An 18,916-nucleotide genomic window follows, 5' to 3' on the forward strand; every position below is an offset into this window, starting at 1 on the left:
ACCGGTACTCTATGTTACATGATACATGTAACATATAATCTATACAAGGATCTAACGCTTTGTCACGAGATAGGTGTATATCAGACCTCCGATTCCAACTATCAAAGCCCACAAATTTTGACTCAACCAACCAACGGCTTCTTACGCTCTATTGAGTATCCACGATACTATTGATCCTATTATACCAGGTAGGGCTGCAGCTGCCACCCCGGCCAACCTTCCCAAGAGAGATCCCAACGCATTCAACTTGTTTTTTATCCAGGACCGGAGGTCCTTTGCACCACCTTCGGTAGTACCACCCTTTTCATGATTTTGTGCGTTACCGGTGGATGACCCCCCACCCCCAGGCGTCAAAGTTTCTACGAGAAGGCCGATAACCATACCAAATGTTGTTAGTTGGCTGACAACAGTGATACCTTGCTCACGGAATAGTGTTCGTATCTTCTCACCCTTTTCACGCTTTTTATTTGAGTGTTAAGGTCACCTTTTAGAATATCGATACTCTCATGGTGAAGGATCAACTTATCGTTTAGTTTTTCCAACCTTGTTTTCACTTCCTCCCTCTGTTCATCCGTGTATGTCTCGGATTCGTTAGGATCTGTCATCTCTTTCAACTTGGTTTTTTCCTTCTCGATTTTGTGTTCGGTCTTAACCATTTTAGCGGTTGCAAGCTGAAGACCTCCTCGCAGTTTTTTCAATGATTTATCCAATCCATACATATCATCCAAAGGGTATTTAAACATAAGGGGGGGGGTCTGAGTTTCTTCATCGTATACGGATTGTTTTTTCACAAATGAAATTAAATCCGTACTGTTTAACACATCCCCAGATATAGCTTCTAATTCTACATCACTTGCTGTTTCTATTTTAGATGATGAGGGTAGTTCTTTTTGTATTTTGTTTAGCTTAGCTGCCTGTCGGGCTGTAATCTTACCTTTTGGTATGTCAAAGCCTAAATTACGCAGCCTTCTCTTGCCTAATATATCTGATATAGTACCAGTAGCCCTTAGTCTTCCATTGTTTGTCAATGGCCTGTTATCGTCTTTGTAGTATAGTTCACCATCTCTAATTTCAAACAGGTCGGTATATAACACCTCGGGTTTTGGTTGGAATCTTTCAGATAATCTATCATACAACCCTTCAACTATTTCCTGCAAAACTCTAGTATTCTGACTGAGACCTCCGAATGATGTTTCTTCCTCACCCGGTGTGTGTATTTGTACTCGCGTACGGTCCCTGGTGGGTATGAGTGGAAAAGTTTCATCGGTACCTTCATCCGGTCTCCCATGGTCTCCAAAAGGGTCAATGTCAATGTCTGCCATTTTTTATTATTTGGAGGATAGTTTTTCTTTTTAATAAGATAATAACTAAAATGGCCGAGCTTAATATTCATCCAACTCCCGATTATTCGAGTGATCAAGACAAGCTAGTTAATTCTCAACTTGAAGATTTGATAAAATTACGAAATAAATTCGACAGCAAGTTGTATAAATATAACAAAGCACTAGACCGATTAACGATTGCACTCCGCATCTCGGAAAACTTGGCCGTTACCACCGGTATTGGTACGATAGTCTGGAGCGCTACCATTATTAGAATTCCCATTTATATGGGATTTTCCGGTATAGGGCCATCCAGCTCTGTTTCCCGTGAAATTATCTCGGAATATATTAATAAATATAGAAAGAAACTCAACAAAGTTGAGAAATTATACGATACTACAGTATCGTATATTGATGAGCTTAGAAACTCTTCCTATTTCTGTGCATTGAATGATGATAATATTAGCCACATGGAATTTCAAACTTTGTGTGGTATATACTATGAAGCTCTTGAAAAGATGAGTAAAATAGATGGAGAGTGAAACATTCTCAAAAGAATCATGAAAGGCGTCTTTTTTTTATTATTTAGAGGATAGTTTTCTTTGTAATAATTAAAAAATGGCCGATCTTAAGATTTATCCAAAGTTACCTACTGCTCCCGAGTATTCGAGTGAGCAAGACAAGTTTAACACAAATACAGTTAATTCCCAACTTGATGAGTTGGTAAAATTACAAAAGAAATTCCGGAACAAGGAGTATAAATATAACAAAGCACTAGACCGATTAGCTATTTCACTCTACATCTCAGAAACCTTAGCCATTTCCACCGGTATTGGTACGATAGCAACCAGCGCTACCCTTGTTGGAATTCCCATTTCTATAGGACTTTCCAGTGTATCCATAGGTGGAGTTATATCCTGTACCATTATCTCGGCATCGATTAAGAGATATCAAAAGAAACTAAACAAAGTCATGAAATTATGTGATGTTGTAACATCTGCTATTGCTGTGTTTGAAAACTCTTTCTCACGAGCATTGAATGATGATAATATTAGCCACATGGAATTTCAAACTTTGTGTGGTATATACTACGAAGCTCTGGAAAAGATGACCAAAACAGATAGAAAGATGGAGAGTGAAACACGCAATCAGTTTGAAAAAAGTTCAATGGCGGAAGTTCAAAGTCTAAAAAAGACGTTAAATCAGGAACAAAGTTAGTAATGTGTGCCTGTATACCACTCACATATTTCATGTGCTATTTGAAAAATTAATATTTGAAAGTAAGGCGGTTTTTTAATTGTGACATTATATGGCGCGATCCTCAACACTAAACCCTGTGCGATCCCCGGCACAATCATCTTTACCAGAAACAGGTAAAGATACTTTTTATGTATCGTCCCCCTTTTTCACCAACCTTGCACATAATCAGGAGGTGATTCTGTATCTTCAGGTAATAACATCAATTCCTCTTTTACAAAAGCCCGTCTGGGTCCGTCTTAAACATAGTACATTACACGGTTACCAGGTTGCGCTATTACCTCACGCAATCTATATGTGTTTTTCGACCATATTCTATCGGTTGCCCGTCTCCGCCCATCATCATGCTCTTCACCAGGTTGTAGTAAATATCTATACAAGCCATCTTGAGGTAATTCTACTTCAGAAGGATAGCTCTCTTGATTAGCAAGAGGCACCTTTTTCATTATAATAGCATCTTTTGGTTTCATACCAATCTTCTGCGTCTTTGTATCGTTTAGCCTATCAGTCAGTTTATACAAATGCTTAACCCATGTAGATGATACCTTTTCGAATCATTCAGTTCTTGGGCATCTTGTATTTTGAATAAATTTTCGGCAAGTATCTTGTTCAACGCCTCAACAAAAGCTGTGTGCGTATGCTTATATTTTGTAGTCGCTCTTTTAATTTCAACCTTATGCTTCTCCAACAATTTTGATACATCTGCCTTGAATTCTGAACCGTTATCACATTGGAAAGTTTTCGGATAAGTTAATGGTCCTGCCTTGTAGATGTCCTCAATCATAGCGGCAACCTCTTTGGCTTTCTTACTCCTCAGAAGTCGGGCTACTTTGTATCTGGAAGCAGCATCGATTCCCGACAAAATGTACTTATATTTATTACCATACAGTATGTCACCGGGCATGTACAATAAATCGAATTGATGTAAATCATTAGGGGTGGTAACTTCATAATGTGGTCTTTCAACATGTTTTGGAGCGGGTAAATGTACTTGCCAAAATGCTTGTTTTGATAGCCACTTCTTAATCTCCTTTGGCTTGAAACCGAATATTATTAAAATTCTGAACAGCCTTTTGTCCTTTCCATAGATTTTGAGGTTGATAGTAAGTCTCTTGAAGTTTAGAGTTTGACATGTTTTATTTATGCACACCTTTATTTATCTCCTTTTTGTTATGATGTAGCACGATAAAAGTTCTTAAAAGTATTTTTACTGATTATATATAAAGATGTCTGACATAACAAATCAAACGGATCTACATTGTGATACCACCAATGGTGGTGTATCCGACTACAAATTAATGAAACTCAAAGAGTTGAAAGAATTGGCTAAATCCCGTGGGGTGAAGTATATTTATGGAATGAATAAAGCTAAATTGATTGAGGTGATGACTTCGAGAAATACAGTTGCTGAATTAAGACATCTCGCTAGAGAACGCGGTCTACATGGCTACTCAAGGCTCAGAAAGGCTGATCTAATTGAATTATTGACACCCACTACCGTGTCAGAACCGGTTAGACCCGGACCCACCGGAACAGTACCGGCGCCGAGACCCAATGGACAAATACCGATGTCTAGATCCGTACAAATGGATTTGTTTGAGTATGAAGTCAAGGCTATGTCTGGTCGGCTTCAAGTGCTTTTGGAAGAGTACCGGCGCCGATACCAAATGGAATGATTTTCGATAGATTCTAAAGAATCTGGCCAGTTGAATGGTCCAGGTACCTCGATTGTTTTTTGTTACTTGCGCGAGTAACAAATGTTATGAATCTTTTTTTTAGTTGCATGATTATAAAAAACTATCTTAAAGGTCCATAAATCGTATATCACAACCCGATATGACTTCGAGAAATACAGTTGCTGAATTAAGACATCTCGCTAGAGAACGCGGCCTACATGGCTACTCAAGGCTCAGAAAGGCCGATCTAATTGAATTATTGACACCCACTACCGTGTCAGCACCGGTTAGACCGGTACCCGTGCCGAGACCCACCAGACCAGTACCAGCGCCGAGACCAAATAGACCCATACCGATGCTTAGACCCGTACCAGCACCGAGACCCACGAGATCCATCCCGATTAGGACCGCAGGTCCTAGCCAACAAGGCATGGATTTGTTTGAGCTGCAAGAAATGTTTAAAACTAGACCTTTGGTAAAAAGTAAGTTGAATGAATGGAGGGAATGGTTAATAAATCATGTACCTAAGGCTATTAAGGAGAAAACGAGTAAAGCTTTCAGAACCATGAAGGATAAGATCATGGGTTTGTATAAAAAGGGCAGTGGAGAGAAAGAGGAGGAAGAGGTGAAAGAGGAAAACCCCTATGGGGTATAGGGGTTTATTTTTATTGAGGAAGCGTTTGTAGGTTCCTACAAAAGGTTCAAGATAAACTCGGATGGTAAGAAGAATGTCAGGGTATTTTTGAAAAAGGTTCATCCTATCGTTAAGAGGTTGATGAAGGACTTGCTCGAACAGAAGAAATCTTTGAAGACTCAGGCGACATTGTGGGTGAGGTGGGTAAGGGATGATTTATCCAATGAGGATTTATCCAATCCTGAATCCATAGTAATGTATGTTGATAAAGCTTTCAACAGCTATATGGAGATACTGCACGCCCACGATGACATTTCTGATGTTTTCGATCGGATGTGTAATAAGATAATCGAGCAGATTGAAAATCCTGCTCTACCCACCCGCGGGTTCACAATCGAAAGGATCCTACATATGCATGCGGACTTTCATAAACTAAAATAAACCAGAGGTAGATCATATATACCTTTACCTGAGAATTTCAGTGGTAAGAAATGTGTAATAAATCCTAAAAATGAAGATGATGAATGCTTCAAATGGGCCGTTTTAGCTGCCATGTATCATGATAAGATCAATAATCATCCTGAACGAATCTCAAGCCTTAAGAAGTTTGAAGGCAAGTGTAATTGGAATGGTATATCTTTCCCAATGGCACTAAACAAGATTGATTTGTTTGAGAGAAGGAACCCTGATATCGCTGTGCATGTTTTGACAAAAGATGATGTAGAAGGTGTCTATATGTGCCGTAGGTCGAAGCATCTTGATCGAAAAGAAACTGTTGTTTTGTTTCTATTGTGTGAGAAGGAAAAGAGGCACTACATTGCCGTAAAGAACCTGAGCGGTGTACTAAGCAAATACAACTCGAAGCACAAAAATAGGGAGTATTATTGCTTGAATTGTCTAAATGGATTCTTAAGCGAACAGAAAAGGGATGAGCACTTTGAATATTGTAAAGATAACGATGCTGCTAAGATTCAATTCCCTGAAGAGGGTAGCACCGTTAAATTTCACAATGGTCAGTACCAGCTCAAAGCCCCATTTATCATGTATGCCGATTTCGAAGCCTTCACAAAAGATTTGCCTGAGGAAGAGACAAAATGCGAATCATCCACGGAGAAAGTTGGTAAGCATATCCCTACAGGTTTCTGTTGTTATAGCAAATTTGCTCATGGTGAAGTTTCGAACCCTCTGACGCTTTACCGCGGCGAGGACTGTGTTTCACGATTTGTTGATCATGTAGTTTCTGAGTCTAAAAGGTTATATAATATGTTTCCAAAAATAAGTATGCAAGATCTCACCGATGAAGAACTTGATGGCTATGAAAATGCCACCAAATGCCACATCTGTATGGGAGAATTTAGTGAATATGACGTCAAGGTTAGAGATCACTGTCATTTTACAGGTAAGTTTCGTGGATCTGCCCATAGAGAATGTAATCTCCGATATAAGGTACCCAATTATATTCCAGTTGTCTTCCATAATCTTAGCGGATATAATGCACATCTATTTATCAAAGAGCTTGCGAAGCAGTATGGAGAAGGGGGTATGAGTGTAATCGCTGAAAATAAAGAGAAATATATCTCTTTCTCGACTGATGTTAAGGTTGGTGAATACATTGGCAAAAATGGGGAGACCAAAGACAAAAAGATACAGCTGAGATTCATAGACTCATTCAGATTTATGGCAAGCGGCTTGAATTCGTTGGTAAACAATCTATCTGATGATCAGTGTAAAAATCTTCGAAAATTCTTCAATGATGATGAGCAATTCAAAATAATGAGAAGAAAGGGTGTATACCCATATGAATATGTTGATTCATTCGATAGGTTTAATGAAACTAAGCTTCCGTTGAAAGATGACTTTTATATCAAGTTGAACATGAATGGTATCAGTGATGCCGATTATGCGCATGCCCAGAAGGTGTGGAAGGACATGGAAGTTGAAAATATGGGTGCTTATCATGATATCTATCTCAAGACAGACGTTATATTACTTGCCGATGTTTTTGAGACTTTTAGGGAAACATGTTTGACAAACTATAAACTGGATCCTGGTAGGCCTTTCTGAAAAAGACAGATGTTGAGCTAGATTTGTTGTCCGATATGGATATGTTACTGTTTGTGGAGAGGGGTATTAGGGGCGGTCTCTGTCAGGCTGTTCATAGACACGCCAAGGCCAATAGCCCATATATGGGTGAGATGTATAATACTTCTGAAGAGACCACCTATCTACAATACCTAGATGCTAACAATCTGTATGGATGGGCTATGATACAGAAGCTGCCGACCGGAGGGTTTGAGTGGGATGATGCTAGTAAATTTATCGCTAAACTCATTTCAAAGTTGGCTGCGGAAAATGGTGAATATGGTTACTTACTTGAGGTTGATGCAAGATATCCGCGGGAGCTTCATGATACTCATAACGATCTTCCTTTCATGCCAGAGAGGAAGGTGATTAATGGCGTCGAAAAGCTGACACCGTGTCTTTCAGACAAGAAGAACTATGTCATTCACATCCGTGCTCTTGATCAAGCGTTGAAGCACGGTCTCATTCTTGAGAAGGTTCATAGGGTACTGAGGTTTAAGCAAAGCGCATGGTTGAAACCTTATATCGATTTTAATACCGATCTGCGTACCAAATCAACGAATGACTTCGAAAAGGACTTTTTCAAGCTGATGAACAATTCAGTCTTTGGTAAAACTATGGAGAATCAACGTAGACACAAAGACATACGCTTGGTTACCAAGAAAGAACAATATGAGAAGCTGGTGATGAAGCCCAACTTCAAGGGTGCCATCTGTTTCTCGGAAACACTGATGGGCATAGAGATGTCCAAGATCAAGATCAAACTGAACAAACCAATCTAACTAGGACCGGCGATACTCCATCTATCGAAGATGGTTATGTATGAGTTTCACTATGATTACATGAGACCAAAATATGGTGGGGATGTAAAGCTTTGCTACATAGATACAGATTCATTCGTGTACTACATCAAAACCAACGACTTCTACAAAGATATCGCTGATGATGTGCCAACGAGATTTGACACTTCAGGGTACGATAGCAGAGATGGTAGACCTCTACCATTAGGTTTGAATAAAAAAATCATAGGTCTGATGAAGGATGAGTTAGGTGGTAAGGTAATGACGGAGTTTGTCGCTCTTAGAGCGAAGAATTATGCTTATAAACAACTAGAAGTGCAAAGGAGTCAAGAAATGTGTGGTGAAGAAGACCATAGGGTTTGATGCTTATAAGAGATGCTTGTTCGATGGTGTGAATATTTACAGAAAACAGATTACCTTCCAATCGATTATGCATGATATTCACACGGTAAAAACAAACAAACTCGCTCTAAATGCAGATGATGACAAAAGAATAATAGTAGATGGTATTACTACGTACGCTAGAGGCCATTATAGACACAGTTGAATCCTATCACTGTAATGAGGGGACACGGCAGGGTTGGGGGGTGGGGGCCCAGGGGGGTGGGGGGACACGGCGGGGATTGGGGGATTGGGGTGTTGTGGGGGACAGAAATTTTTCTATCGTTGATTTAACGGATATGATCTATTCTTCTGACGTAAAATGGTAAAGTGCTAACGGATTTTATGGACTCTTCTATCGTTGATTTAACGGGTATGATCTATTCTTCTGACGTAAAATGGTAAAGTGCTAAGGGATTTTGTCCCAACATCCGCATATTCCTATCTCTCCATATTTTGTCTCTCTGGGCAAAATGATGCCACGATTTTGCGCGGTTTTATAGCTACCGGCACATGTACATGAAGGACAGATGAGATTCGCCGACTTTTAATATAAGAATATTTTTTTTTTTTTTTTTTTCTTGTGAAACATTTTTTGCTTTTTTGCATGGAATAGATTAACAAATTGCCTTAAGGCACATTTTAGATAAACCACGAAGTACCGTGGGACCCATTTGTTCATGGGATCAAAATACCTCACTGGGGGTATTTTTCTGACTCGATTACCTGATAGTAGAATTGTAAACTAAACATTTTTAGTTTGACTTATGTATAGAAATAGCTTTTAAATGTTTGTCAATTATTGTTATAATTATTATTTACCCAGGATCGCCTTTTCAGTCCCTAATGGTACTGTCATTAATGAGAGTGCTGCAAAGGGGTCCTAGCGCATTCAAAGCGTCGTTGTGAACTACAAAAGGCGGGCAAGAACGAGAATTCTGAAAGTTGAATGGATCAACTCACAATTTTATAATGTCTGACATGACTAGACCGTGGTTTAAACCCAAGACTGTCCACATTGGAGGCGAACGCTCTATCACAAAAAAATAAAAAGAACGATTCTTAAAATCGCAAACCTAAAATGGAAATAAATATTTTCGAATCATCTTATCAAATTTGGATATGTTTACTACCTTGAAACACTAATTCAAGTCCTAACGTGATATAACACATCTCTAAAATGTTCAATTTTGCAGTCATATGATTTGCCTGTGGATTTTAAAAGCGCATTGTTGGTAAAAATGGATTTGAACCAAAAGTTCTAGAAATGTCCTTTCTTTATTTGAAATCATTACGCATGCCAGCGAAAATATTTAATTAGAATTTGATTTAGCGAATATATTAATTTTCGGCAGAAATTCAATGTGGCTAATTTTGTCTAAACTGCTGTAAATTTTCTTTTTGCCAAAATTTCTCTTCTTTACATAGATAATTTTTTTGCTTTTTTTAAATATATAATGTAAAAGTTTAGATCATAAATCTCCAGATAAGTTTTCGCATATGTTACACGAACTTACCACTAAGAAGGCCATAAGATTGTAGCTAACTAGCTGATAGCCACTCGGCTTAATGGCACTTTAAAAAATCTGAGTTAGCTATTAAAACTGATTAAAAATATTATCAATTTGATTTCAACAGACAGTATTCTTTAGATTCAAACACAGCATATAATATCAGAATGAGAAGCATTCTCCAATTTTTCGTATCTCCACCGCCACCGTTTGATTTATTAGAATGCTCAATGCAGAAATTCGCGGAATAGACCAATCGGAAAATTTCAAGTGACCGCGCATGTCCTAACCAAAATTTTAGGGTCTATCTCAGAATTCTCAAGGGACGAGAATGACCTTAAGATATAAATTTAAAAGATGAAAGTACCTATTTCGGACTGTTTGGTTTTGTCAGTTTGAATTACCAACATTTAGAGATGAAGTCAATTAAGCTAAAACATTTCAAACTTTTAATTAGTAGATAATTATTCATCTAAAACCAACTTTGATGGCGTTCTTGTTAATGCTAATGGTGAAGACAAAAATAAATGTATTGTTAGGAAGAATAGTGAAGCGCTTACTAATAACGGTGGTAATAAAACCATCCTTCAGGTTGTTATATATTTGCTAACTTTAGGTTCATTTAATAATTTATTCTGACTAAGTTGCGTAATTTACTTTTGTGACCCCGTGTGCCAAAAGGGGTGAGCATTAAAAAGCGTTGTTTTTTAGGGTATATTGCACCACCAACCAATATAAAAATTTTTTAGTGCTGTTATCTGATAACGACTAGCGAGATTCTCATAGGAGAAAATATATGACATGGAAAGGATTTATATCTGTTGTTGTGAAACACAATTTTTGTATAGAACTTTCTGACAGTTCTTTACAACTCTTGTGATTTATCCCAGAACAATCATGACCGTATTTAGTCCAAGGTTTCTCAAAAATAATAGGTCAAGAGGATGGGCTGCCTCCGCCCCACCTTTTTTATCCGTTGATAGGTTTTTCCAAATAGAATCAAATTGGCGGTGGCATTATGTCGGAAAAGGAACAAAAAAGGCTAGATATTTCAGAAAGTCAGAATCTTTTCTGTGATGCCAAAATTTTCTAAAATTTTTTCAAACTGGAGTTTATTCTTGAGCTTTCGCACCTACGAGTTCAAAGCTTAGAAACAAAAATATTTTTTTTAAGTCCCTGGTAGTCAAGTGTTAAGCGTCGGGTTGAGCGATTATTTAATTTTGCGGATTAAATTTCCGTGAAATTTCAAATATTAATCGTGAGACGCTTAGTACAGGTAAACCATGCCGCACTTCCGTGTGTGAAGCCCATCCGTGTTTAGAGCGAATCAGTTGAAAAAATCGTAACTAAATCTCTATGACGTAAGTAGAAATCTTGTCAACTCAGCAAATTTGTATGGATTCCACCTCTTGTCGAAAATATTTTCGACATCCTCTCATGGTTTTTCTGCATTTCATGGTATTTAGCTAAATAATGTTGTCAACCGGCAAAAACATGAACAAAATACAATTCCATTCAAACATCTGTTCAATCGTAACTTAATAATATGTACATAATCATCATACTGAAAATAAATTAAATGTCGCTACTTAGCAAACTCGTATTAAAATTTTTCGTTCGTTATAAACATTAAAAATAACAAAAAACAGAGAATTGAACTTAGAAACTTGACGCCAACCATCTGAATGTTTTTGGAGACAGTAGTTAGCTATGAAAATGTGGATACATATTTACATATTATGCAAACAGGCTTATATTTATGTGAAATATACCAAACGATGTTGATATATTAATATTTGAGAAATACCCTATCGCCATTATTTTTAAATTATTGTCTAATTCCAAAGTTAATACAATCAGGAATTTTTCCTTTCACTTAGAGAAAATATTATATAAAGAAATGTTAAACTTGAAAATATTTTAACAAACTAACAATCTTCATTAAAATGTCTGACAACCTAGACAAAAAACTAAAGTAACAGATATTGAAAAAAAGAGATATCTGATTCTTCTTGGGTTTTTCGGTTCCAATTTATAAAGCATATTTCCGGTCTAAACGTCTCCACAATCGAGTCCACTGTAACCAGTAGGGCATTCACATTGAAAGTGGTTAATTCCATTTGAAATACATGTTCCACCATTCTTACAAGGGTCGCTTAAACATGCCAACGGCCCTATAATATTTTTAAAACAGATCAGTAAGATACTAAACAGCACTGGCCAAAGTAGGTGCTAAAAAATCTTAGTATATGATGGAAAATACAAAACTTGAGCAGAGATATATTAAAAACTCTAAACGTCTGAATATACAAAATGCAAAAATAATTTCAATTTGCCTTTTTGTTGGAAAATAGGTGTTCGGTAAAGTATTCTATTTAGTTAACTAAAAAATCAAAACTTACGGAATTACACATGGCACCTGCTTTATTTTTTCGAAAATAAAAATAAAATTAAAAGAAATGTACACTAACTAGGCCCTTAAACTTATACCCAAGTTTTGATAAATGTGTGTAGAGCAGACAACACATCACGTTAACTGTACAAATAATTTAACTCCATTTATCATTCTATTTTCACAATTCCTTAACTCACAATGAACTAAAAAATGTGTTATATTTCCTCTTATTATTATTTTTTCTTATTGCATTTTGTTGGCTAAATTGTTTACGTGTTTAGATTAGATCTTTCTTACTCCCTATTTTTCCCATTCTTGGATGTTTTATAACAATAAAAAAATTGTATTCCTAAAAATTGTTTGGCTTAATTATGTGAAAAAATGAGTAATATACATCTTTTTACGTGATTTTACCGGTTGTAAAGACGTATCAAGTGTACTTAACATTCATTTTATTTTTTTGCTTTCCATGTTTCTTTTCATTATTACCAGAATGTGTAAATTCGTGTTATCTGTTCTAAAATTGCAAAATATAAACATTACTTTCAAGTTTAAACATACCTTGTTTAAGCATATATATTTTGTTAGCCTTCGGAGCACCAGCACATGGTACAGGTAGACATTGTTTCTTTTCCTTCACCTCTTCATCTTTTGGGCATACTTTTCCGAATTCTGGGCTACCAGGAGATTGAACGCAATCCATGTCTGTTCCTTCCTTGTCTTTTGTCATTTCAATGGGATTATTTCCTGCCCAGCATTCGCCTTAAATGAAAATTTAACTTCGATATTTATAATTGAGAAAACTTTTCTTAAAACTTCTTGTTACCAAAAATTTCGTTCCTCCATTTCCATACGCTAAAGACAACACCGTTTTTAGAAATTCTATTCGTGGTTGAGAGAGACATCTGTTCGCAATAGTCTGTATTCTGAAGCGTCTCAAATTTCAAATCTTCCGGAAAACATCTAATAACGCTACGCAGATTCTAACAGCAGGGAGCTAGCTACGCCCAAGAATACCTTAATGAAAAGCGGCGTATGTACCTGTTCAGTAACGTTAAATTCGGTATGGTGCAGAAGTAACAAAGAGAATGTTAAAGATCATTGTTAAGGGACAATGACCTAAACAAAACATACTTTTGTAACATTTTTTTATGATACTTGAAAAATTCTCTCCTAATTTATTATGTTCGTTGTTATGAATGAGAAAAATAGAATTATTTACACGACCAAAAAAAAACGCAGAGAAAACCTGACTCAAAAGAACTTCACCTGCTTTGTTTCCTTAAGGGGGAATACAATGAAATATATAAATACTTGTTATGTTACGTTGACTTAGCAGTTGGTCACAAATAAATAGTAAATTGGTTTTCTAGGGAATTATTTCGCCTGATCAAATTTTTGCTCAGGAACCCTTACGTCGTGTCTTTTACTAGTAAAAAAATGTTTTGTTCGTATTATTTACATAAGTTCGTACGTAAAGCAAGATGTTACTTACGTTCTTTTAGACGACGTAAAAATATATTTGTAAAAGAAAAATATAACTTAGAAATACTGAATATGTATTTCTTGCTCCAGCATTTTATTAAATATATTAAATATCTGAAACACCAAAAAAAGGGGCCTGTTTGACTTTTTTGTTGACTTTTATAAAGTGACTCCTGAAAGATTCTACTATCAAAGTACTGAGTTTTGAGAAGCATTTTGATTACGTACCATAAAATTGTATTCCAAAATACAGAAAACCAGCTTTCTTTGCAGCTTTAGCACAACGGCACATTAATCCAGTTAAGTATGAGTCCCAGTTTTGCCAATCAATCATTCTTCCATTCCAATTAGAAATGGTAAGATCACGCTCATTGAAGAGATATTCCGGTAAAGGTCTAGGTTCCTTTTGCAAATCTTTATAGCAACCTTTCGATTCAAAATATACAGGACAACCTTCCGCTAAAATGAAAAAATTTCACCGCATCTAACTTTTATTCTAAGGTTTTTTTGGAATAACTTCAAACCAATTTTTCGAGCTGAAAAAATCATACCTTACTTGGCAATAATGCCGAAATCATTGCACAATCAGGCAAAATAAACATATGATAAGGAATAATGTTTATTTAATCATACTTACAAGCATATTTCGTAATTTTATAAACGAAGTTAGCTTTATCTTGTCCTGTGTATACTTGGCATGATTTAGCTGTGGTGAACGGGTTGTAATCTCCATCGACACATTTATTCGACTTTCCATGTTTATCATAGGGGATAACAATGTTCTTTAGACCATCTCCTTTGTTTCCACTCCAGCACTCTCCTATAAGAGTTTTGAATATGTGTATTAAGTTTAAAAAAATACTTCAATAAATTTGTGTTAATCCAAAAATTGCTTTTAAAATGTATTCTACAGTCAGAACAAGGTTTAGCTACCATAGAATTGCACGCCAATATGACTTCCTCTGTTCTCAGCTACAGCCCTTTTGGCACACCTAAAAATAAACAAAAACTGTTCAAACTATTCTTTGAGAGAACTTTTTATAGGTCTAAAAGAGTTTTTACAAATAAACTTAAAGTTTTCCGTCTTCGCACATTAAACTAGCTTTTCAGCATCTTTCTTCCATGACGGTAATATAGTGGACAATAAAAATTGAATATTATACTTACTCGCATATAAAATTGGCAAGAAAATGGTTAAAATTTTGCCATTGAATAAGTGGGAGAAGTTCTACTAAGCTCGCTGAATCTCGACCATTTACAACTTCTTTAGAGAATGCCCTTTGACCCCTCTCATCGGCATAACAACCTACTGGTTCAAGTTGAACTTGGCATTGGGCTAAATTAAAAAAGGAAATTATGATGGAAAAATATCACATGGGAGTTATTTATGTTTATTACAGATTCTAAATGAGTTTCTTTCCACGATAGAAGGCATTATTTACTACTAGTCGTTAGCCCGTGGAAAAATCTACGGGTTCGCCCATCGCAGCTAAGCTACCATTTTGCGTGACAGACGGACGGACGGATACGGCATTATAATATAGATAATTTTTTAATACAAGAATTTTAGAAAGAAACGTCAGGAAAAGTTATTGTGACAGCTATCATTCGAAGTATTATTTGTAACTAGTCAATAAGGCCCGTGGAAAAATCCACTTAGACAGGATAACAGAAAAAAACAACCGTCATTTAAATTTTGCTGACGTAAACACCGACCCGTCAACCCCCCCCCAAATTTTTTTTAGAAATTTGTATTCCTGTTGCCTTCATCGTAAAGATCTTGAAACGCTGATCTAGAAAATGCGTAGGATCATGTATCTTTGACAAACGGTTGCAAAGATATTGGGATTTGAAGGTTTTTGATGACGTCAGCAACCCGTCTATTCCAACACGGATTCAAGGACCCAGGTTTAGGAAACTTACCCAAATTGGTCCCAGGGTGGTCCCTAGTTACCCACGCGGTGAAGAATCATTGACATCACCACCTCGTTTCCAAGTTATTTGGCCTCAAAGTTTTATGTGCACTGTAATGGCTTCATTAATTTAATATAGGATATTGACGTTAAAGGAGTGTTATTGACGTCGCGCCGTAAAATTCAACATATTAGACATAATTTTTTCGGCGACATCAAAGGAAAATGACGATATCCACTTTGCCTGTTACAAACAGACACAGTCTCTGTATTATTATAAGAGACTAGTCGTTAGCCCGTGGAAAAATCCACGGGGTCGCCCGTCCTTTATGTTTACCCGTCGCAACAACGTGGACAAAAATATATCGCATTTGGTATTGGTGCGCATTTTAAAAATTTCGTGTTTCCGTTACGGGACGCAGCTTTCGCGGACACACAGACAGAATACGGCTATTATTAAAGAGATGCAAAAGCATCTTATCTCGGTGATGAAACATGGTACACGGTAATTCGAATAAATCACGCCTAACAAAAGAAAAACTTTTAAAACAAGCTAAGGAAATTCAAAAATGTTTTTCTATTCCAAGGGGCATGAGGGAGGTAGCAAACTTATCGTGTCATAAATAAAATGATGTCCATCTTCAGTGAGAAACTTTGGTAAAAGATTCGTCCTTAAAATAAACTACAAGCAGATATAAACTTGAAATGGAGTTACTTACACAAGTCCAATATCTTCAGTTCTTTGTCTAATGATTTATGCCAAACCGAGCCCAAAGCATTTGACGCAAACAGAATGAAAACAAAGTTTCTCAACCTAAACATAAATAAATAAGTTCAAAGTTGCAGATTTAAAAAGTTAAATAATAAAAATCTTTTGCACGATGTAAAACCTTTTTTTCTTTAAAATCATAAATGCTAAATGCTTTTTAACTCATTGAGCCAAAAGAGTTCAGATATTCCATTTCTCTATGTAAAACGCTAACTAAAGATACTACGTTTTATTACAACACAACACACTCTTTTTGAGTTCTTGTTTTGTTTTGTTCTGCATGCTTTGAAATCGGTAATTTTATTTAACTTGTGTGTTTTAAAAGATAGGTTTGCTTGGAAACGAATTAATTCCGAAATATAAGTGTAGATTGAAATTAGAATGGACAAAATGTTACAAAATTTATGGATAACTTATCAGCGAAAAAGGCGTCCAAAAAAAGGACGAATTTTATCGAAGTAAACCTAAATTTTGTGCGGACTAACATTTTTTACAAAATAATTTTTTCCGTCTTAACTTTTTATGAACTAGATTTTTTGTCGAATTTCTGATTTTAAACCAAAATGCCTCAAAAATGCAAGTTTTAAAATATTTAGTTGAAGTTGTTGTATAAATAGAAAATTTGCATTTCATGTTCTTTCTATTCTATTAAAAAATTTGAAAAAAAAATGTTTGTGAATTATTTTAAAACTAATTGGGTAATAAATGACTACAATTTTTAATGACAAAATTCTTTTTGCGAAGCTGCTGATTTATACAGAATATTTGGATCAGTTTATGAAATTCAAAAACAGGTTGCTAACTGGTCCGGGAAAGCCTTTTTGTTATAAACCTTCCACAATAATTTGGATAGTCTAAACAATTTGGAACCCTAAAAGTTTCCTTACAAATTACTTTACACCCCTTACACCCTCCACCCAACGCCCATGCCCCACTCTTGCACACACACCGACCTTAAATAATGGAAAAATAAAATAACACATTGTCCATAACAAAAGACCCTTACAAACAAAATAAAAAGCAATGAAAAACTCTTACATCTCTTTTTTCTCCGGTTCAACCTGTCTCTTTTAATTTGTTGATGAAGTAATGAATTTTTGTGACAAATATACATATTTATCTCAATATCACCAATGTTTGTTTGGATGACATTCTGGGATTAATTAAGTGATTCGCTAATTGAACCGTGTTGAAAGCAATAAACTTCACACAAAAGTTAGCATTAATTATAAGTGTGAAGTATTTATCTCACACCCATCAGAACGTTGCAATTGAGCAGTTCTATTAAATCGTAATTCCTTTCACCCACAATAAATTTTTCTTGCGTCAAAGAACATTTTCCGCTGGGAGTATAGTGTGAGAATTTTTCCACTTTTTCTCTGTGTATTTATAAAACTTGTTTGTAGAGTGTTGGTCTTTCTCGTACAAACCATAACTTTGCTATTTTTTATTAAAATCATTTGATGTTGCTAAATCAGGAATGTGTCATAAATTATGAGTCAACAACTTGATACAAGTAAAACATTCAGCATTAATAACAAATTTACGTTAATTACCTTCGCCTAAAAATGTAAATCTGTGTCACCATGGTAGTTTACTCACAACATGTTTTGTTATTCTTAACTGTTGTTACCAGTGACAACATATAAAATAAAATCGATTTGATTTTTGTATATTAATGGTGCTAACAAAACTGCTACGGATTACAAATATGTCTTGTTAATTTCTTTTTTTTATGGCCAGAGTATCTTTTTGTTGCTCACAATATTTTTGTGAACAACACTAAATACAATTATATTGATTCAAAAACATGATGCGAGTAATAAAAGAATGTTACTGGTAACAAAAAGTTGGTGTTGCCACTTTCAGCACCAATTTTGAGTCAATATTTTTTGGTGTCCAGCCAGTCAGAATAATACAATTTTGCTAAATTCTTTATCGTTGTGATGGAATGTTAAATGTTGCACGGGTGTGTGGAGACATGATAAGTTTTGTGAATTTGTTACAAAAATGAGTTTATTATTGCATCGTGTTATATCAGGACGTCATACATTGATAGTTGATTTATATTTCTTTACCATATTTTCACGAAGGATTTGTTATAAAAATTACAGTATGATTTCGATAACTGGAACTTACGCTAGCTCCAGCTTTTAGTATTTTTTAAACCACAATAGAAAATATTTTCAATAAATGTATATAGGATATATCTTTGTTTCTGTTTGACTGTCAAAGTGAAAAAAAAACTTTTGACAAATTGAACTATTTTTCATATACTTCAAAATTCAAGTTATCGAATGCTTCAAGAACTCAAATTATTTTCTTTGTCTCTTTGGGGTTAGTACTAGTTTTGATAGTTTCAGGGACGACATGAAATAAATTGAGATTTTTATTTATTTAAATAGCTTTCAAATTCCAGCTATAGGGGATCCTTGACAGATATTGCGTGCCAGTATCTCTAGTAACAAGTCTCTCATTGCTTTTATTGCTCAACACACTAAAGAAGTTAAAAATAATTTGTTCGTCATCAGCTGAAATATATTACCTACATATTTTTCTAGGGATTAGTATTGATAAGAAAAGAGCAAATTTAAATATACGACGAATTAAAAGCAGCCCATGCAAATAACATTATTATAACGTTACAAAACTATTTTGCGTAGAAGATGTTGCGTATTTCAGTTCATTGAC

The 18,916-nt window shown here is 35.6% G+C and overlaps 1 protein-coding gene across 1 annotated transcript; it reads right to left on the bottom strand.

Annotated features, from left to right (window-relative positions):
- Positions 1-11,220: 11,220 nt before the first annotated feature.
- Positions 11,221-18,271, bottom strand: LOC130614645 (uncharacterized). The gene is made up of 8 exons (XM_057436080.1): positions 17,264-18,271; positions 16,176-16,270; positions 14,711-14,879; positions 14,477-14,535; positions 14,181-14,363; positions 13,772-14,002; positions 12,620-12,820; positions 11,221-11,837 (listed from the first exon to the last, which is right to left on the bottom strand). Coding segments are annotated over exons 1-8 (1,062 nt in total). The 5' UTR covers positions 17,266-18,271; the 3' UTR covers positions 11,221-11,715.
- Between the last annotated feature and the right edge of the window lie 645 nt (positions 18,272-18,916).

This window comes from Hydractinia symbiolongicarpus, chromosome 11, assembly GCF_029227915.1.
Source record: "Hydractinia symbiolongicarpus strain clone_291-10 chromosome 11, HSymV2.1, whole genome shotgun sequence".
Classification (NCBI taxonomy): domain Eukaryota; kingdom Metazoa; phylum Cnidaria; class Hydrozoa; order Anthoathecata; family Hydractiniidae; genus Hydractinia; species Hydractinia symbiolongicarpus.